Source organism: Antechinus flavipes, chromosome 5, assembly GCF_016432865.1.
Source record: "Antechinus flavipes isolate AdamAnt ecotype Samford, QLD, Australia chromosome 5, AdamAnt_v2, whole genome shotgun sequence".
Taxonomy (NCBI): domain Eukaryota; kingdom Metazoa; phylum Chordata; class Mammalia; order Dasyuromorphia; family Dasyuridae; genus Antechinus; species Antechinus flavipes.
Genome location: NC_067402.1, coordinates 195,493,898 through 195,515,702, shown reverse-complemented (window position 1 = coordinate 195,515,702; position 21,805 = coordinate 195,493,898). Strand labels below are relative to the sequence as shown.

The 21,805-nt window shown below is 39.8% G+C and overlaps 1 protein-coding gene across 4 annotated transcripts; it reads right to left on the bottom strand.

The window, feature by feature from the left end:
• Nucleotides 1-60: 60 nt before the first annotated feature.
• FOXM1 (forkhead box M1) lies at nucleotides 61-21,688 on the bottom strand. 4 transcript variants are annotated; one of them, XM_052000449.1, is made up of 9 exons: nucleotides 21,598-21,688; nucleotides 17,611-18,162; nucleotides 16,848-16,999; nucleotides 9,692-9,883; nucleotides 7,301-7,429; nucleotides 6,765-6,809; nucleotides 6,022-6,091; nucleotides 5,678-5,853; nucleotides 61-2,076 (listed from the first exon to the last, which is right to left on the bottom strand). In XM_052000449.1, the coding sequence occupies exons 2-9, from the start codon at nucleotides 18,119-18,121 to the stop codon at nucleotides 1,042-1,044; spliced, it is 2,310 nt and encodes a 769-aa protein (XP_051856409.1). In that variant the 5' UTR covers nucleotides 18,122-18,162; nucleotides 21,598-21,688; the 3' UTR covers nucleotides 61-1,041. The 4 variants fall into 4 exon arrangements, with proteins under 4 accessions (XP_051856409.1, XP_051856410.1, XP_051856407.1 ...); XM_052000450.1 differs by having other exon boundaries at nucleotides 21,539-21,602; XM_052000447.1 differs by lacking the exon at nucleotides 21,598-21,688 and having other exon boundaries at nucleotides 17,611-18,258.
• Between the last annotated feature and the right edge of the window lie 117 nt (nucleotides 21,689-21,805).

Genomic DNA, 21,805 nt, shown 5'->3' with positions numbered 1-21,805 from the left:
ATTCATATTTTCCTTAGAACTCAGAAGTCTCCAGACACCAAATACTTTACGAAACCCAACTTCTCCACCCTGGCCTTTATTGAGTAGGCAGTTATAATTGTGTGCGCCTAAGGCTCTGACCTAATATAAATGATAGAACTTTGGCTTAGGGGGTGCTGAAGTGCAAATGGAGGGGATCCAGTATAAGTAAGGGTGACCTTATGATCATACCCCCCCCAATCCTACCCATCCTTTGGCCAAATTCTCCCTTCTCAGGGCTGCTTGGCAAAATCTGTTATCTCAGAAGGAATCCTCTAGTAGCCTCATACCTCCCCCCATTCAGCTTTGGGGAACTGATCCCATTACAATGACAATCTGCAGCAGTGTTGTGGCTTCCCTTTGTTCCACTAAGAATCGTCCAATCCTCAACAGAAAGTTATTGCAGAATTCCAGAGTAGGGAAAACAGATCTCCTATTCTGAATGTACGGTGGGTTAAGAAACCTTGAGAAGTGCATTCCTGACCCAGAAAAACCCATGAGTCATGAACACAAAGCTCCTGTCTCTCAGAGGAGACCAAAAGCAAGCCATGGAAACAAACAAAACCCCTCATCACCCTACCCACCCACTGGCAACCCCCACGATACTGATCTAAGGAAATAAAGTTATGTTAATAATTAGAGGATAATTTGGAGAATATACACTATTTACAATGACCACTTGGCCCCAAAGGACCACTGAGAGGAGAGAAGGGAGAGGAGGGAAGAAGCTTCTGGGCACAAACAGGGCTGGGAGCTCCTCCACCAGAAGTGCCTGGTAAGGAGGGCAGGAGGGCCAGAGTGCCTTGGGGGAAGCTCCGGGACAGGCAATGGACAGCCATCAGGAGGCCAGCTGGATCAGGAGACAGCTAGAACATGACTGGCTACCTTGCCCTAACTGGGAGAAGCAGACAGGTTCATCAGCTGTTGGCAGTCCTGCTGCCATCACACAGAGTATGGGAAGTGGTCCAACCGTTAGACCACCCAGCTATTTGTCAAACCTGAACTAGTGGGGAATGCTGGGCTCTACCGTAATTCAGGGATAAACTGAGACCAACTAATATTGTCAGGGCCCAGGGGATCCTCCTCTAAGCCAGGAAAACTTATGTCCAACAGGATCTTGCTGAGGCTATCATTCATTGTGTCCAGAACCAGGCCTTCCGTCAGTGAACGGTTGGCAGAAAGGCTGGAGATGTGCATCTCAGGGGAGCCCGTCTTGGGGACTTCAGAATCTGAGGCAGGAGAGCTGTTGAAAGGGTCAGAGACCAGGTCAAGTGACTCTGGATTAAGGAGCTCATGGGGTGACTCAAAGAGAGGAACATTTTTCAGTGGGGTAGTGCTGAGATCCAGCAGACCCATGGAATCTGGCAGCAGAGTGAAAGATCCCTGGGGAGTGCGCACTGGGCTGAAGTCGAGCCCTGCCTCCTTGTTTGGGGGTGTCAGCCTCCACGGATCTGGGGTCATGGGGAGAACAGCTTTGCTGGGGGTGGACGAAATGGGTAGCTTGCATAACATCTCCTTGACTGGTGTTTTAAAGGGACCTCCTTCATCCTGAGAATGGCTGAGTTGGGAAGTGGGCTCTGACGCCTCTGGGAGGAAGGGAAGATCTGTGTTTTGTCTGGAAGGTCCGGGAATCTCTGGGAACAAGAGTTCTGGCTCTTCCAAACAAGGTGGGATAAGGTGCTGTTTCCTCCTCGATCGGCTCATCTCCCTCCTTTCCCTCCGCTTAATCACAAGCATGTCAGAGACACCCCGTGGTGGGGACTTGAGCCCCGTGAAGGTCTTCTTAGATCTGGAGGCAGAGAGAAGGGAAGGGTCCTGCCAAGGGTGTGGTACTTCCTCCTTTACCACCGGAAAGGGTGAAGGCCACTCTTCTAGAGGGGGGCTCTCCACTTTGATGGGTCTTGTGAACTGGGATAGTTCTTCCATGGGCTGGAGATCTTCTTCTTTGACAGACTGAGCTTGAAACAAAGGAGACAGCCCTTCCCCAGGTAGGGTTCTTTCCTCTTTCAGTGATCCAGAAGCGGAAAAGGGAGAGAGTCCCTCATCAGCTAGCAGCACCTGAAAGCAGAGCACAAAAATGGTGGGAAGACTTCTTGGGTTCATATGTCATCCTCTGCCTTTGAGCAGAAGTTAATTACTCTAGCTTGTTATTCAAAATTCTCCTGGGAAAGAGATTCCACTAACTATGATAACCTATCTCAGGATCTAATAAAGCTTTTTCGATTGAGACGTTGGTTCTCTACCTAAGTTAAAACATCATTCCTACAATTTAACTTTCTAGGTTCTCACTTTTTTGTCTATAACATCACTCTGAAACCTAAGAGATACAGTTCAATTCCCTGATTTGTTGTTAATTATTTATTTGCTATCTTAGCTTTGTTATTTTCTTTTTTTGTGATTTGAAGGAAATCCCTTTAACTCTCCAGATCTTAGTTTTTCTCATCTATAAAGGACAGATAATAATACCTATAGTAGTATGGATACTACTTTATATCTTAGGTAGTGTCAATTTCAAAAGATTATTTTGAAGATCAGATGAGACAATGTAAAGCACATCAGAAGGGTTAAAATATTATATAAACATCAGCTATCCTATTTGTAGCTGACTATACACCTTCAGGGCACATCTCTTTCTTTCTAAATGAATACAGGAGTTAATTAACTCAGTCCCTCTCCTTTCTAGCTCCTGTCCTCCATACTCACCTCATACACACACTAATATTCCCTCAAACACTCTTAACTTCCCAGTTCCTCAACCTCTTCATTTCCCATAGACTATTCCACTTCAATCACACATGGATGGGCATAGCCTTGAACTTGCCTTCATCCCCAAATGCCACCACCTCTTAAGTTCATGAATTCTGAAGTTCTCTTACATGATCTGCTTTACCTTTACCAAACCCTCTTCTTCCTTAATACTGACCCCTCAGTTTTGTTCCAGGCCATCACCCCTGTACCAGTCATACGTCCTTCCTTTCTCCATCCTGAACACTTAAGAATCTGTTTAATTCTTCCAAGTCCCTTATCCCTTATTATATTGCTGAATGTGCTCTGCCGGGCCTCAGCTTGTAACTCACTATTTTCCTCCTCAAATCCTCTCCCTTTTGTATCTCCCTTATTGCTGTTGAGGACACTGCCACCCTATCAGTTTCCTAGACTCAAAGCCCAGTCCTCTTCAAGACCTCCTTACCTCTCATTCCCCTCCAGCCCCTCCACATCGAACCCCCTGGCCAAGGCCTGCCACTTTCACCTCACTCTTACTTATACTCCCTTATTTCCTGTGATGTTGCTACCTCAATGGGACAGACCCTCCTGCCTGCTCACACTACTGCAAATAGCCTGCCATGAGTTTCTCCTCACTCCAGTCTATTCTTCCCTTCAGTTAACAAAGTGATTTTACTAAAATACAAGTCCAACCATGTCCCTCCTCCACCCCAATAAATTACAGTGGCTTTTACCTCCAGGATCAAATATAAACTCCTGTTTGACATGTAAAGCCCTCTCCCCTAACTTGTCAGATCTCTTCTTATACCTCATACCTCTTAGATGTACTCTGCAATCAAGTGACCTGGGCTCCTAGTCATTTCCCAAACAAGAGCCGCCACCCCTTCACTCAGGGCTTGTTCACTGTCTTATCTTCCCACCTAGAATGCTCTCCCTCCAGCTCTACCTCATTGCTTAAAAAGTCCCAACTAAAATTCATCTTTTACAGGAAGTTTTTCCCAATCCTTAATTCTAGCACCATTCCTTTGTTGATTTATTTCTTATTTATCTTGTATATAGTTTGTTTGCATGTTGTCTCCCCTTCCCCTCCCAATTAAATTGTGAGTTCAAGGGCAGGGACTGTTTTTTGCCTTTCTTTGTACATTCAACACAATGTCTGGCACACAAATGAAAGCTTATTGGTTAATTTTATATTCAAAACTGGAGCCTAGTACAATGCCTTCCATAAAAATGAGGTCCGATATATTTTCACTCTTTCATAATTTGACTTCTGCTCCCACAACCTTCCTGAAATTGCCTCTTCAAAATTTTTCCATGACCCTCTAATAATCCAATTGTCTTTTTTTCTATAACTATATCAATGCTTTTTGTTTTAAATGTCATGTCTTGCTCTTCCTTACTGAAAAGTTAACCAAAAAGTCTTGACAAAAAGTCTGTAAATAGAACATTTCACTTTCATCCTCCTCCATTTCTACCATCGTCTAATCTCTGGACTGAGATTGCTTAATGAAATCAATCTAATTCGCTGCCCATGGCCCTTTCTCAGTTATCCTCCTTCCTTGAAATCTGGGCCTCTGACCAGCAGCCACCCTGCATCATAGAAACCCTTCTTGTTCTTGTGTTTACAATTCTTCTAGCTCTTCTCCTATTCCTCTGATTGACCATGATATCTCCTTGGTTGGTTTTTGTTTTCCTCTCCAAATCAAATACAGGGTTCTCTAACATTCTTTCATCAGACTTGTTCTTGTCTTTTTAAATTCTTTCTTGTTATCTCATCCATTTAATTACTTCTGCATAATTTATTGTCAAATCTGTAGCCTTAATTCTGGCTATTCCAAGCCAACATTTCTAATCCCTTCTGGAATTCTTCACCTGGATATCATATCCAGAATCAACTTAATATGTTCCAGATAAACTCATTTTCCTAAAAACTCTTTATTTCTAACAATAGTACCACCATTTTCCCTTAACATAGACTTCTCTTTTTTTGCCCCCATGACTAAAAATTATTGATTTTGTTTTGGAAATATTTCTTCCATTTGTCTGCTTTTTTCCATCACTACTGACATTTCTCTATTTCAATTCCTTTTTAAATTATCAAATCCCAAAACTTTACAATAAAAATGTCAACTATTTCTCTACTTCTGGTCTCTATCCTCTCCAAACTAGCCTACAGACCACTACCAGCTGCTTCCTTTCTAAATCATAATTTTAATCATTTTAGCCTCTGGCTATTTCTTTTCATGGCATTCCACTGTCAACAAAATTAATTGCAAAGTCCTTTACATGATATTTTCAGACCTACAAAATGTCCCCCAACCTACCTTTCCAGCCTAATTGATTTCCCTTGCCAAATCAACACTCCTAGAAAATGAACTATCATTTTCTTAACAGTTACTGTATTTTTCTGCATCTTTGCCTTTGTTTATCTTGTTTTAATATATTTTTTCTCTTCTGCCCCTTCTCCTTCTTTTGCTATAACTAGTTCAAAGGCCACCTCCTTCAGAAAGATTTTAATGACCCTTCCCAGCTGGAAAAACTTCTTCCATTTAATTCCTAAAGCACTTTCCCTCCCATCTCTTTGTTTTGGAACTTAATTATAACATAATTCAGAATGTAATTTTTTTTAAGTTCAATATAATTTTTTTATTTTTCCAAATACAGTTTCCAATATTCATTTTCATAAGACTTTGTGTTTTAATTTTTTCTCCTCTTTTCCTGACCTCCCAAATTCCCCAAGATAGCAAGCAATAAGATAAAGATTAAATATGTGCAGGAATATGATCTTTTCAAAAGATTTTTCTTATCTTCCCAAGAAGAGGGATCAGGTCACATTTAGCTTTGTGTTCTGTGTAAGGATACATAATAAACTTGTGTGTAAATATTTGTTGACTGACTAGATGAGGACCCTTACAGGAGAAAGGACACTACTCACCTTGGGGGCAATGCGTACCCGCTTGCTATGACGGACAAGCTCTGAACTCATGAGAGAGGCAGCCAGGGGTAATGGCACCTTCACCGAAGGCTGCAGCACCAGGGATTGGTTCACTGGGAACTGGATTGGTACTAGATATGAGTTGACCCTTGGGAGTAGCGGCTTCATCTTCCGTCCTGAGAGAGAGGAGGAGGTCAAGAGCACTGGGGGCCAGACTTCCTCCCATTTCTCAATCCCAGATCCTCTTCCCAAGGATAGAAGCTGAGAACTTAACCTAAGAGTCGTGACTCTTTTTAGACTTGCTCATAAACAGAATCTGAACTTGGCTCTTCCCATATACTTACGTGCACTCAAGGGGAGCTCGGCTTTGATACCCAGGTTTCTGCGGAGGTCAGGGATGGGCCGCTTCTGTTGCTGCTTGTCAAAAAAGGGAAAAGAAAAAAGCCTAGTTTAGAAAGGTGTGAGGGACAAGAAGCAAACCCCACCAGCTGCTCTGCTCTGGAACAGTGCTGTCTCTCTGCCACCTAATAGCCATAAAGGAAGAAAAAGGTGATCCAAGGGGATCGCCATGGGTCCTGTCTCCATGGCCTGTTTGTGGGAAGGGTGAGCAGCATAGTGACCAACAGTAGCAGAACAGTGCCCCCAACTATACCCATGTGTCTCCCCTGGGGAGCTAGACTGTATGGTTAAATAAGTGGAAAAGAAGAGCAAAGGAAAAGAAATGTGTGTGAAAATAGCTGCTTGCAAGACTCATGTCATTTACATTGCTGCTATCCCATGCCAAGTCTGTGGCACTGTTCTCCTGTCATGCTGCACTCTGCTGAACACCTTGCTGTTGCCTGTGGGAAGGGAAAGGGAAGTAGTTGTGATCCCTCAACAGGTATGCGTCTGGGGAGGTGAGACAGAGGTAATGAAGCAGCTCAGCTCTCCCACGCCTAAGATAGCCTTGGGGTGGTCTAGGCCAGCAGTCACGTGGCCCTGGGATTGCCTGCCCTTCCTTGGGTATCTTGTCCCTGTCCACTGAAGTCATGCTGAGCAGCAAAAGGAGAACAAGGCCGAGCCCCGAGCTGGAGAGAGAGAATCTTACTGATTCCAAGTGCTCAGACGATGGTGGAGACCCTGGGTCCAGTGGCTGCAGACAGCAAGGCATTGGGAAAGAAATGAGATTGAAGTTACCAACCAATTCGGTCAATTTCACCAGTATGGGAAGAAACATAAACCTGACAAACTGAAGAACACTTTCATAAAATACTCCTTGAAGAGCTTTAGGTATAGGAACATGGCTGTAACCCTGAAACCACTGTTCCTTTCAACAAAGAACTCCTTAGTTAACACATCAGGAATTAGGTCCTTAGTTTAAAAAACTCCAAATTTTGCCATTTTTGTTACCTCTAAAATTTTTTGCTACATTCCTTATCCACCCCTACACCCCCATCCTCCAAAAGCTTATCCACTATTTTTCAACTGTACACAACACATTATATTCTTGGCACATGTTGACTGGCTGATCAGAGAACAAAATGATCTTACTCCCTCATAGGTACTGTCACTCTCAATTCTGAAGGGGTTTCTGAGTCTAAAAGTAATCCCCAGTAGCCATCCCCTGAATACCAGGATGCTCACCTTAAACACCTGGTCCAGTGTCAAGTAACGATTGGCATCGGGGTGGATGGTCCAAAAGGAGACCTTGCCATTGGCAGATGTCTCCCGAACAAACATGTCATGTAGAGAAAGATTGTGGCGGATGGAATTCTGAAATGAGAGAGATATTCAGATTTGTTTTGGAAACATGACTTTTGATTCTCATTGGAGGATGGTACTCAGCTACTTAATCTCAATTTTTTTCTTCATAATAAAGCCTCTTTGGGGGCTCTGTCAAGTCTCTGGCCCTATGGTAATTATATTTCTCACCCTAAAACTCCACTGCAAGTCCCCAGACTCAGTCATGATCCCAGGGATCTTGAGCCAGACACAAGCTAGTGATTTACTCCCATTTTTTAAAGTTAGAGATCAAGAGATGAATTGGAATAGTTGTTAGGGGGAGGAAAAAAATCAGTTTTATAGTGAAGCAATAATTAATATCAAGAGAGAGTTGTGTAGAAATTAAGTCAAGTTGTGTCATGCTAGAAAGTTGTGGAAGATAAGATTGAGAATCAGAGTTCACATAACAAGAGGCAGTATGGAGTAGTGGTTTCAATTTGCTAAGTGGCAGAGCTGTCAGGCACATTTCTATCAATGAATTGCAAGTCAAACCAAAAAGGTAATAGAACCTTAAATTGAAAGGGGTCATAAGGGATTATCTGATTCCACTCCCTTATTTTGTAGATGAGGAAATCAAAATCCAGAAGACTGAAATAATGTCTCAAAAATCACAGAGGCAGGAAATGGTAGAGCTGGGACTGGGATTTTGGGTCTTTGGGACCCCAAATCTATTAATCATTCCCTTGTAACACATCTCAGTCAATTTTGGTTTTGTCACTGGCTGCCAGTTTCCATCTGATGTGGTAGAGAATAGTTGATCCCTGATGTGGGGTTCCCTTCGGAACTCAGCCTAAGTATTATAATTCTTTTTGGGGCTTTTCCTTATTTCCTACAGTTGCTATTGCCTTCCCTTCTCAAATTATTCTGTTTTGTATATACTTATACAAAACATCCCCAAAGTCTTAGTGTAGTGTTAAGTTTTATCAGTTTAAAATTAAATTTTGGAGAATATCATGTTATCAAGATTCCTGATCTTAAAAATGTACTAATATTTTGGTATATGCATGTGTAATTTTCCCACTAGAATATCAATTTGTTTAAGGCAGGAACTGTTTCATTTTAATTTGTCTACCCAGAGCTGAACATAGCACCTGACATACAAGAGATGCTAAATAAATGCTTGTTGATTGTCAGAGCTATAAGACAATGTGCCTCAATCTTTTCATGTGTAAAATTAGGATCAGTCCTTATCATATATCTTCAAAAAATGTAAAAATAAATGAAATAAAGCACCAGCAGTGGAAGACAAGGTGGAATAAAAAAACAAAGACTGATTTATGCAACAAGAACAAGAGACAAAAGATGGACAGACCAAGAGCACATCAGAATCTTCAAAACTCAAAAAGTACAACAAAGAGGCCTTAAAGGCCTTGGTTGATGTGGAATTTACCAACACAAGTAGCACCAAAAAAAGAAACATCCTCATCCATGAAATCTCAGTTCAATTAAAGTAGTGGTTGAAGAACTATTAAGACCATTACCTACTGAGATCACCATCACCTAGGTCCTCGAGGAGGGCTACAAGGGCAGCTGCCTGTTCCAACACTATTTATAACCTGCTCCAATTCCTAGGACAGGGCTCTACCCAGATGTTCCAACTATTAGGGACCATAATAGGGGCCAACTATTCTCTACCACATCAGAGGCCAGTAGATGGAATGCCGGCACTGTGCCTCATTCTCTGCCATCATCCTCTCTCCTGAGGGGTCAGACCCTTGGTAGACCATTTAAAAAACTTGCCAATCCCACCGATATAGAAAAGGGATTCATCAGCCTTTGTAGAAACCCTAGTAGAAATTCTAATAGCTAGATTATTTGAAGCACGCCATTCTACATTAATTCTGAAAGTGTTATTAGGAACAATGGAAACTTGGAAAGATATTCCAGAGACTTTCAAGCATGAAATTCTGTAATCTATTCTAAAAGATGATTTCAGTATAAGTTAAATAGTAAGACATGACATCTAGCTGCATGCTAAGAGTGTTTTCTACTAAACAAGGGCAAGGTGGAATTCTGAAACACTTTCTGTGCTGGACTAAACAACAAAATATCATGCTATTATAAATTGGAGGAACTGAACAGATAATTTCTTGGCTATTTTGACTAAATTACTGGAAGTACATTATACACTCAAATTTCAGATGCATTTATTTTTAGGTCTAGTCTCTTCTGCTTTCAACTGTTCTTCCATGACACCAGACAGTGGGGATTCGGTCACCTGGACCCTGGTTGTTATAGAGACATTATAGAGACCTTCCAGCCCGGTTTGGCGATGTGTTTAAAGTAGGGAAAGTGATCCTCAATCCAGGTATAGATGTCTTTCAAGGTCATGCGTTTCCGCTCAGTGCTGTTGATGGCAAACTGGATCATGGCCATGTAGGAATAAGGTGGTCTTTCTGATACAGAATCCTGCCAGGAGGTTGATGCAGCTGGGGGTTCTTCCACCTGAGAACAACAAAAAGGGAAAAAGAGGAGAGAAACTAGTCATCAAAGCTGCCCATCTAGAGTCCATCTCTTGGGAAAAATCCTCTTACTCAGAAGATGATTCCAGAGGAAATACATTTTCAACCATCTTACTGTGGGACCTGCCCTATAAGTAATTATCAGAGATTCAGTCCTTTCTAATTCTGTGATAACCTATTTATATCAGACCACTCAGGACTAAATCTCTGAATTTTCTTCCAGCTTTAAATCTGTGATACTAATCCAAATTGACTTAAGCCAATCCAGTTGTCTGACGTAAATGGTTATATTGAATTAGGAGGAACTTAATTTCTGATAACATATTCAGTCTGAATAATTCTTAAGCATAAAAATTAAGCAATTTATCCAAGGTCACCAAAAAAATAATAAATTGCAGGGCTGAGATTTGAACCCAGGTTTTTTGACTTCAAACACAACACTGAGAAGTATTTAAATTGCATGTGATTCACTTTGCTACAAATATTTTTTCAAATTTACAATTCTCTGTGTGTATCTTTTGGCAATAGTTTTTACCCATTTTTATTCTAAATAAGTTTTACTCTTTTGGAGACAATAAAATACAATAAAATATTCTGTTCCTGAATAATAAAACTATCCCCCCAGAGTAGATATGAACATTTCCATCATTTTTCTATCTTCACAATCATATGTAATATATTCTAAATGCCCCCAACAGATGTAAAACCTAATGCTTGGTTGTTTGGTTAATATATGGTAAAGTTGAATATAATGTACTGACTAATAGGATGATGTTTTGCCCGATAAAATTTAAAGAAATAAAGCATTTCTTGATATGGCAGCAAAGCCCCCAATGCTGTTCCACAGAGGAACATTCTCTTCACATTCTGGCAGCATGCTAGCGAATTTATATAGGTCTTGTGTGTTGGAAAGAATTCTCCAGAAATGATTCATAGTTCACAGAAGTGAACTTGGACAATTCCTTCCAGCATAGAAAGGCTTTAAGTAACATCTCAATGAAGGATTTTTGCCTGAGAACCAAGCTATGTAATTTCAAGAAGCTTGTTAACAAGTTGGCTGTGGTATATCAATTCACAAAATCCAATTACTAAAGTTCAAGGAGATCACAATCTACTTCAGTGGAAATAGTCAAATCACATATTCTTGAAATATTAGAAAGACTAAGTTCAAGATGCTTTATCATTATTAAATTATAACTCATATTTGGAATGGTTTGCTATATGTTACATAGGAACTTCCATCAAAGAATACATACTATTGTCGCGGGGGTATATTGCAGTCCACTAAGGTAGGTGGATGAAGTAGATAACAATTTTTAATATAAATCACAAATTGAGCAAAGAGACAAAAATATAATAATGAATGGTTCAATAGATCAGATTGAGAAGCTATTAAATTCTTCAGTTCCCTGGGGATAATTTTTATTTTCACTGGGGAAAAACCAGGGTACAGAGGAAAGACTATAGATAAGGAGTCCAAAGACCGGGATTCAAATCCCAACTCTAGCCCTGATTACCTGAAGGATCTTAGGAAAATCACTCAATCTCTTTCTGTCTCAGCTTCCTCACTTGTAAGAATACATAGTTGAAACTAGATTATGTACAAGGTCCCCTTCAGTTCTAAATCTGAAATCCTATGACTTCCCAAAGATTGAAGAAATGACAAAAAGAAAGCACATCATGATTCCATTATTTTAAACTCAATTTTGAACAACAAGAAGAAACTCCATAGGTTAAAGAATTGTGGTACATGAATATAACAGCATATTGTGTCACAAGAAATGACAACATGGACAATTATAGAGGAAATTGTAAGATCTCTCTGAACCAATACAGAGTAAAATGTTCATCTAGAACAATTTATACAATGACATTTATATTCAACTTTGAAAAGCTTTAAACTATGATTAATGAAATGATATACCATGAGAGAAAGTTCTGAAAATGAATCATGCCATCTACCTCCTGCTAGAGAAATAATGGACTTAAAATGCAGAAGGAAACCTATATTTTTGGACATGGTCAATGCGGAATTTTATTTTGCTAAATGATGCATATTTGTTATAAGAAGGCTTTTTTTTTTGTTTGAGGTCTTAAAAAGAGTGGGTTGTATGAGGGAGGAATATTAAAGCATGTAAAAAATAAATTTTTAAAATAAGACATTTTAAAAGAATTATGTCAATATATTTTATAAATTTTTAAAATTTTTATAAATTGTTATAAGAAAGAACCCCTAGACATAGTCTAGCATATGAACTAACAGAAAGATCAATTTAAAGAAAAAGTAGGAAGATCCCAGAGTCCAAGAAGAAAGGAGGAATAAAATTTGATGACAAAAGTGTAAATGATTCTGATGAAGAAAGTGGGAGATGGTATCTAAAAAAATTAATATATATATATAGAACTTAGTGATGAGATTAGAGTGTAAAAGAAAACATATATAAGACATAGCAAGAAAGATAGGTAACAGAATTAATACAAAAGGATGGCAAATTCTGTAAGTATATTAAGTTGAAATTCAACATGAACTGAAGCTTGCAATAATACTAAGGATAATAAAAATGCTATGTTGGAAACAAAAAAGAAGACCAGGTTTTAGGGAGATAAGGTTATAACATGACAAAGAAGAAATTATTTTGCTTCTATAGTCTCTATTAATAAGAATAATCTTCAAATGGCAATTAAAGAAAAAAAAAGCAGGAAAATGAAATTCAAGATATTTGAGACAAGAGATCATCCAACTGCTCTTAAAGATTTCAAGTCATCTGACAGAAGCAAAATTATATTTTAGTATACTGTAGAATTTAGGAATGAATGCAGAATTATTGCTCATGACCTTTGAAAAAAGATGCCATGGAATTGAGATCAGCACAAAGAAAAGGTGTGTTCTTACAGCAAAGTGGCTTATGAAGATTTTAAAAAGGAAAACAGCAGTTACTATGACCCAATATGGATTAGAATCTTTTTATTTTAGGCAAAACCTGCAAACTGATAGGTCAAAGGGATGTTATTGACACTAGCATATGACAGATTTTCAAGATAGTCTTGTGGGCTACATGAAAAGATAAAACCTAGATAACAGTACAATCAGATGTATTCACAACTGTGTAAATAGATGTAGTCCCAATTACTGAAATGACATCAGCTCAAACACTATAGCTATTGGAATCCCACAGGTGTTTTATCCTATTCAATATGCAAGTTAAAGATAAAGATAGTACATATATATTAAATCTGCAGATCAAGTGTTGTCAGGGGAATAATTAACATGTTGAACAATACAATCAGGAACTAAGAAGATCCAGACATGCTAGAATAGTGGACTAACTCTTTTAAGGATGAAACTTAATCGAAATAAACGTAAAAGTACTGTACCAGGGTTCTGAAAGTTAAGTGCACAATTACAGAAGCAGAAAAACATCATAACAGCTAATAATTAAGTAGTGCTTACTATGTGCCAGTCATTATGCTAAGCACTGTGCACAACTATTATCTCATTTGATTCACAACCCAGTAATAATGATGCTATTATTATTCACATTTTACTGATAAAGAAACTGAGGCAGAGGTTAAATGTTCTATCCATTTCACCACCTAATTGCCCCCTAAGGCAGATCATATAAAAAAGATCTAGGGGTTTTAGTGAATTTTAAGTTGTATAGAAATCAATAATGTGATATGGCAGTCCCCAAAAGCTAACGTGATATAAGGCTGCACTAATAAGTCTAAGTAATTGAAGAATAGGTCACCCTTCCATTGTACTCTGCTCTGGTCAGACCACATTAAGGATATTTACAATTTGGGGGACTAGCAGAGGATGTCATATTTTTAGGAAGGATGCTGACAATTAGAGTCCAAAGAAAGGAGACATATGAAGGCACATGAAACCAGGTAATACAAAGATTGATTCAAAGAAGTAAATTTGATCATATTTGATATTTATATGAATATGATATTTAAAGATGTATATATGAATGACCATATGAAAAAGATCTAAGAAAATTAGTTTAAGATAGGTTTAACAGGAAGTAGCAGTATGATATAGCAAACAATGGGGCAAATGTGATTTTAGGCTGTATTAATGTGTCCAGAACAAGGGATCTAACAGTCACATCATACTCTGAACTTGATAGTCACATTTAAAATACTGTTTATATAGGAATTACATTTTAGGAGATATAGTGGATTGAGGCTGGAAGGGATAACAGGAATGGTGGAAAGAACATAAATGATCTCACATAAATATGGAATCATATAATTTATAACGAAAAGGGTACTTAGAGATCATCTGTTGTGACCTCTTTATTTTAAAGATAAGGACACTAAGCCCAAAGAAGTTAAATGATTTACCTAAGATTACACACAATAAGGAGCAAGGCTCTCCCACAAAGCCATTCTGAACTCTGATTGCTTAACCAGACAAGAGAAGGCTCAAAGAGTAGGTGACTATTTTCATTTTAGCAACTAGGACAGCTGTAGTTTGGTGCAGTGAGAAGAGTAGTGAGTGGATTATTAAGAATGTGCCTCAACATTTCAACTGAGTGGGCGGGCACTGCCTATAATACATTGAAATAGGCTGAGTGTCAGACAGCACCTCTAAAGAGACCTAGGCCCTTTATTCTATAGGAATGGAGGACAATTCTTGAGAAGTTTGAACACGAGAAAGGGAATTGGATGCCTTTCAATACAGAAGTAGCTGTAACATAGTGGAAGTTGCAGACCTTCTCCCCCATAGTCTTGATTTGAGTTCTGAGAGATCCCCTTGTCTAATTCCTAAAAAGAGTGCCAGCCAAGGAGCACCATTAGTCATATATATTTGGGTCTCTAAAAGTAATTCGCAAAAAGAACTAGGATACTAGTATTCAGCAAGGAAAATTTGCCTTATATGTGAAGAGGATCCATATCACTTGTACAAACATATCTAGCTCTGCCTTTTAGGGTCTCTAGTACCTTAACATTTTGAGATAATATTTAGTAAATATTGCTCCAAAATACAGAATTAGAACAAGCTGGTAGAAAGTGTAATATTCCTTATCAATACTATCTTCTTTTATAATTCTTAGCTCTTTCCAAGTTCAACTCCGGTACTATCTCCAACAGGAAATCTTTTCAGTTCCCCCAAATTGTTAGCACTATATCCTGATTCAAATTACACTGAGTTTAATTTGTCTATTTAAACACTGCATCCTACCAGTAGATGCTGCTTAAAAGCAGGGACTATAAGGCAGCTGGGTGGCACAGTGGATAGAGCACCAGCCCTGAAGTCAGGAGGACCCAGTTCAAATCTGGCCTCAGACATTTAACACTTCCTGGCTGTGTGACCCTGGGAAAGTCACTTAACCCCTATTGCCTCAGGAAGAAAAAAAAAGAAAGAAAAAAAAAAAACAACTTTGAGCAATCAAGTCATTATGACTATTACAAATATCTGAATTAACTGTAAAGATCCTATGTAGTAAGATGCTATTTGCATCCAGATAAAGAACACACACACACACACACACACATTTTTGTCTATTGGTAGCCATCTCTAGGTAGTTAAAAAAGTTACATAATAACTTTGTTGTATATTTGAAAGGAATACCACGTTGTACATAAGAGATATGTAGTTTCAGGTATAATTCCCTGTTTCTCTTATTCCATTTTGTTTTAATTCTTATTCCATTTTTATTTTTTAAGTTCAGAATTTTTTAAAAGTTTTTTAAAAAAGAAACATTCAACAAAATGAAAGTCCAGTCATCATTACAATAGTCAAAACAAATACTTGCATATTCTCCACAAAAATTTTTGTGGAGAATAAAAACACATACACAAAAACTGAAAGACAGCACAGCTTTAACATCTCAGCTCCTCTACTGCTAATAATCCCTACTCCTACTACAAGTTTTGTTGTGACAAAATGTGTTAAACTGGCTTTTCTTAAAAAAAAAAAAAAAAAAAAAGAGGGAAAATTTCTTAACTATTACAGGTATTTAAGAATAGAATCAGTTGATCAAAAAAAAAAAAAAAATTAAGTCTCTACCATGGGCCAGGAACTATACTCTATATTAGATACACAAAAGTGAGAAGGTCCCCGCCATCTGCACACAGAGGAGTTTAAAAAAAAAAGTCTTAGTAAATACAGAGACCTCAAGAGAGGTCTCTTAAAGGAAATAACACTTAAGATGAACCTTGATGAGACCAAAGGATTTCAAGAGGCAGGGATGAAGAGAAAGCATTTTGGCATGGCAAAGCCTATGCAAAGAATGGGAGTTGTGAAATAGAATGATGTGAATAGAAAATAGTTAAGTAGGTCAGTTGGGCTGTACTATAGGGTGTAAATGGGGTATATGTAATTCATGATCAGCCTAGAAGGGGATATTGGAGTCAAATTGTGAAGAGTTTCAAATGGCACAGAGAAGTTTTTTCTAAAGACAGTAGTGTACCACAGAAGCTTCTTTAATAGGAAAGATATAGTCAAACCTTCACTTTAGGAATATCACTTTGGCATTTATGTGGGAGACATATTGGGAAAGAAAGCGGTGAGGAGAGCCTGGACTGGCCCTGACATAAGTGCAGAGAAGAGGACAGATATGAAAGATAGAAAAAAAGCAGAATAATAAGAATGATGACTAGACATAGTGGAGAAAATGACAGGGAAGAGGCAATGATCACTTGTTGAAGATATTTTAGACTGGACTCATGCACTAGGCAGACAGATCACTGGAACAGACAACTTCTAAAGGTCCATCCAATTTAAAGATTCATACTTACCACAGCAATATTTATAGTCTTCTTATTTCATGCACGAGGGAAAGAGAAAGGGAATTGACTATTATTACACATCTCAGCAGTAATGGAAACCGAACTGGAATCAGGAGATTGTAATAGTTGGCCATTCAAGATACCTCATTAGGAACTTCCTAAAATGATCCTGACCCTTCTGCTCACTTTACTCTAAGAAAACTCACCTTGACTTGACTTTGCTCCAGATGTCGATTTTCCTTCTCTTCTATCTCTTGTTTGATGCTGCAGGAACCCAGTCCATCAGAACTCATTTTTCCCAACCACTGAATATTGGTCAGGCTATCATCGAGAAGGCAGCCTGCTGCCTCACTTCCAGCTGATGAAGAAATAAATCAAAGATCCTCTTTACCTGCTTGCAGCTATTCCAAAAGCTGTCTCCCTGATATCCAAATAGACAGTTGAGGAACATTTTCTAGTGTTCAGCATTTTGCAATCAGGGAAGCTGTGAACCTTAGATGGTCCTGAATTGCTAAGTTCCATTCTAGGTTTTGGGAGAAACTCACTTGGATCTTAAGATATCCCTATTTTTAAGCATTCTGAAAACTAGGCTATTTAATCTATCAAAAAATTATTCACTCAAGATAAGTCACTTTTGGTCCCTGTACTTTTGCTATAAAGACTAATCATAATTTCTTTGTGGGGTCAACTAAAGGAATAATAAACAGCAAGTCCTTTATCAAATTAAGAAGAAATCTGGAAATGCTGAATTTTAATTTTAGTCTCAGAACCCAGTTGCTGGGAACCAAGATTTCAAGAACAAAGAACAGATTGATTTCTATTAGAGTTTCAGATGAAATGTAATACATCTAGACATTAAACAAATAATGAATGTAATGTAAACAAAAAATCCTGTCACCAAGTTACCACTATTCTCTGTTTAGTAATATATACAAGCCTCCCCACCTCCTTGTGTTATACATCACATACCACAGCCCTCCAATTCCCATCCCCGACTGGAATGAGCTCCTAGTGGTCTGGGTAGGGTCACATCTCTAGTTGCAGGTTTCGGTCCCATGCTTTCAGCTACCACTTCTGCCCTCTTGGCTACTTCCTCTCCTTGGTTGGGAGGCTGGGATCCAGGAGGAGGGGCAGGCGCCCGTCCGCTGCTGATGAGGATGAATTTGTTAGGCCCACTGCTGCCACTCTCTTTCCCTTTGGCAGTCAGGGCTGCAATGATGCTCTGGATGTCTGTGTTAGTGGGAACTGCCACCACTTGGGTGTTTGGCATGGTGGGATGGTTGATGATCTTGATGCCAGTTGGAAACTTCTGAAGATCAGGTTCTGCCACTTCCTTGGATGGCTGCACTTGGCCGGACTCCTGCTGAGCAGGAGTGCCTTTGGGCTCCTCCTTGGCTCCTTCACCTGGGGCATCACGGATAGGAAGAGGGAGTTTCCGTCTCTTGAGAATCAGGGGCCGACGGGGGCTAGTTTTCATCATGAATCTGTGCAACACTTCTCCATTGAAAACAAGAATAGAATCTGTAAGGAACAAGAGGCAATTTAACATGGATTATGAGGCTGAGAAAGAAACTGCTTGTAGAGAAAGGCATTCTTCTTCACAGAAGCAAATCTTGATCATCAGAATGAATCCAAAGAATTGTTAGGCTTCAGTGACAAAAGAATCCCAACTAAACAGAAATCAATTTTAGTCAAATATTAATCACCCGTTAGTACAAGGTACTGCCCTAGGTACACATTATACAAAGATCAACCTAGAGAAAGGCCATATCCTTGAGTGCTGTGACCTCACACACACAAAACCTGGGTTCATGGAACTCCCACTTCTAACAAATATGGCTTTGTAATAACTCTGGAAGAGTCACTCAGTTTCTCTGTGCCCATAAATTATAAAGAAGGCTTCCTCAATCATTAATTCCCTGAACTATTGAAATTATAGGTCCTTATCCCTATGGTAACCAAAGTAAGAGTTGATGTTTTCTTTAATTCATTCTTACAGGGAGTGGCTAGAAAGGGAATAAATAATTGGTTTCTATTAGTTTTTCTCCTAGACTGTAGCTGGGCATCAACATTAATATTTTTCTGACTGGGAAATCAGAGACTCCAAGTTTATGCTAGCAAAAGTTTTACTTTGCCATGGAATTTAGTGTTGTATTTTACAAATTACTATTAAATGTAAGCTAAAAGTTGCTTCCGTTAAATTATTCTAATTAGCTGAAGGAATACTGAATCTTTCTATGTAGCAGAAACGCAAGTAGATTACTACATGTTTTGACAGAAAAAAAAAGATAAAAGTCCCATTCTACAAGAAACATTCAGTCTAGTGATAAGAAAGTGGATCACTGAAGCAAATGAAACGAAAAGTGGAATCTAAGCTCCATCTATGGCGAAGTCACATTTAATAGCAAAATAAATGAAATAAAGTAGAATCTTCCTGATTCCAAAGCCAGCACTGTCTCTGCTATGCCTAGCTGCTTCTAATCCATACTTCATCCCATAACATAGTGAGCAAGTCATCCCTTCTTTACATGTAGATTTCCACTGAGAAGGAAGCCACCACCTTGTAAGACTCATGTTACAAAGTTTTTCCTTATATAATCTGAAGTGGCCTTCTTGCAAATTCTACCAATTACTCTCAGTTAGGTGTTCTGAAGTCAAAAACAAGTCTAATCTCTCTTCTACATGACAGTCCTTCAAATACTATCATGTTCCCCTAAGTTTTCCTTCTCCTTCTTCCAATTAATTATGCTCAGTTCTTTATTATTCTTGTTATATCATTTCAATATTCACCATCCTGACTCACCACCCCAACTCCTATAGATAGATATTCCATCACTTCTCAAATGTCTTGTCTAAAATATAGCTCCTAGATCATTATATACCTCAACAACGATACTGTTTGAGGATGTATTCTGATGGAAGTGGATCTCTTCGATAAAGAGAGCTAATTCAGTTTCAATTGATCAAGGATAGACAAAAGCAGCTACACCCAAAGAAAGAACACTGGGAAATGAATATAAACTGCTTGCATTTTTGTTTTTCTTCCTGCATTATTTATACCTTCTGAATCCAATTCTCCCTGTGCAACAAGAAAACTGTTCGGTTCTGCAAACATATATTGTATCTAGGATATACTGTAACCTATTTAACATGTAAAGGACTGTTTGCCATCTTGGGGAGGGAGTGAAGGGAGGGAGAGGAAAAATCGGAACAGAAGTGAATGCAAGGGATAATGTTGTAAAAAATTACCCTGGCATGGGTTCTATCAATAAAAAGTTATTTAAAAAAATTTTTTTTAATATAGCTCCTAGAACTAAATGCTTCAGCTATATTCTGATAAGAACCTCTTTAAACCTCAAGTTCTTCATTTGTAAAATGAGAAGGCTAATCTCTACAATTCCTTTAGCTCTCAATCTATGAACCTATAGTAATGTTAGGACCATACATTGATATGGCATTTTAATTTTTTAAAGTATCTAACAATTATTACCTCATTTAGTTTAAAAAAAAAAAAACCATCCCTGCAGGATAGTTATTAGCTTTATTTTTAATGAAGAAAATGAGGTTGGTTGTTGTCCTTCCTTCCCAATAAGGACCAAAATGACACCACGATGTTAGAGTCCAGTTATAATGTGTGCCACTGTAACTGATCAGACCAATACAAGCTCTGAGTGCTCCTACCATAGGTTGGACAAAGAGTCCCTATGAACATTTGGTGTAGACTCTCTAACTGCACATCTTGTACTTCTGAGCTACTTCAATTCTGCTTTACTCAGAGCAGGGCAGGTATGCCCTCATCGGAAAAGGTGCTGTGCTCTAAAAGCAAAGCAGAATTAAAGCAGCTCTAAAAAAAAAATACATAGAATAGAGACTATACATATATATGTACATGTATAGAGAAATGACTTCCTTAATTTCTACAAGTTAGTGGCAGAATCTGGATTAGAACTTGGATCTCTGATATTTATTCAGGAAATTCAGGAAGGAAATAAATTTGTCTTGGAATCTTCAAAGACTCATCCCTCAAATTCATGTCATTCCATTAGGAAATGCCATCCTGGTAATCAGAGAAATTCTTTTTCCTGGGTTCCTGCTACATAATTTGGGGAATCACAACTCTTGATCCCACAGGCAGTTGACAAGATGACCTGGACTCTTTTTACCTTTTAATTCTTGGACCTGTGTTCTCACTTCTTCCAGGTTCCTCCAAGTTGACCCTTTCTCCATCTCCCAAATTGGACCCTTTATTCCCTCCCCTCCCCCATAACTACCAGATCCGGCTTCTTTCGTTTTTTACCATCCCCTTCCATCCCTTACCCTTAGACCAGTTATGCATTTGACAGCACCTATGTGACCTAGTGCTAAAATTTGGTTCTTGCCTTCAAGGAATGTAAAACTGAATAATGCATATTTGCAAATAATAGAAATACAGGATCTAAGGTGCATAACAAACACCAAACATCTAAGGTCCTGTTGGGAAAGCCCCAGCCGGCCGGGGGGTCTGGAGGGGTCACTTTTGCGCACCTCCGTCCCGAGGCAGGGACTGAGGCGGCACAGGGGGAAAGTGGCCCAAGTGCAACGGAGCGCTGGCGGCCGTCCCGGTGTGCTGTCAGGCCCGGCCGCACCTCCGGGGACCCCTCCGCCGGGCCATTCATTTCCCAGAGAAAGCCACGGAAGTCCAGGCTCCGAAGCTGGGGTCCAAGCTCGGGCCCGCGACCCTCTTCCGGGGCTCCGCGGGCCGGCCCAAATCTCCGGGAAAGCCCAGGAGCTGGGGACCGGCAGAGGCCCGTTTTAGGGTGGCGGCTGCTTAGCCCAGCCCCCTCCCAGACTCAGGGCTCCCACCCCGCCGGGGTCTCTAGGGCCCTCCCGGGAAAGGGGTCAGACCAGGGGCTCTCACCTTTACCTTCGAGAGCAGAGGCCGCTCCCCCACCCCTGTTGCCCCCGAGGTCCTCTCACCTCAGCAAGCCGGCTGCTGCCTCCACCACCGCCCCGGGGCAGGCCTCCCGGGGCCGGGCCTCCCCTCAGCCTCAGCCCGCGGGGGCCGAGCCAGGGTCCAGGAGCAGGCCCCGGGCCGCTGGGGGCCGGGTCGGCCAGGTCCCCGGCTGCGGGGGGAGGGGTGGGGTCGCCGGGAGGGGGGAGGGGGAGTCCCCGGCTAGGGGAGGGG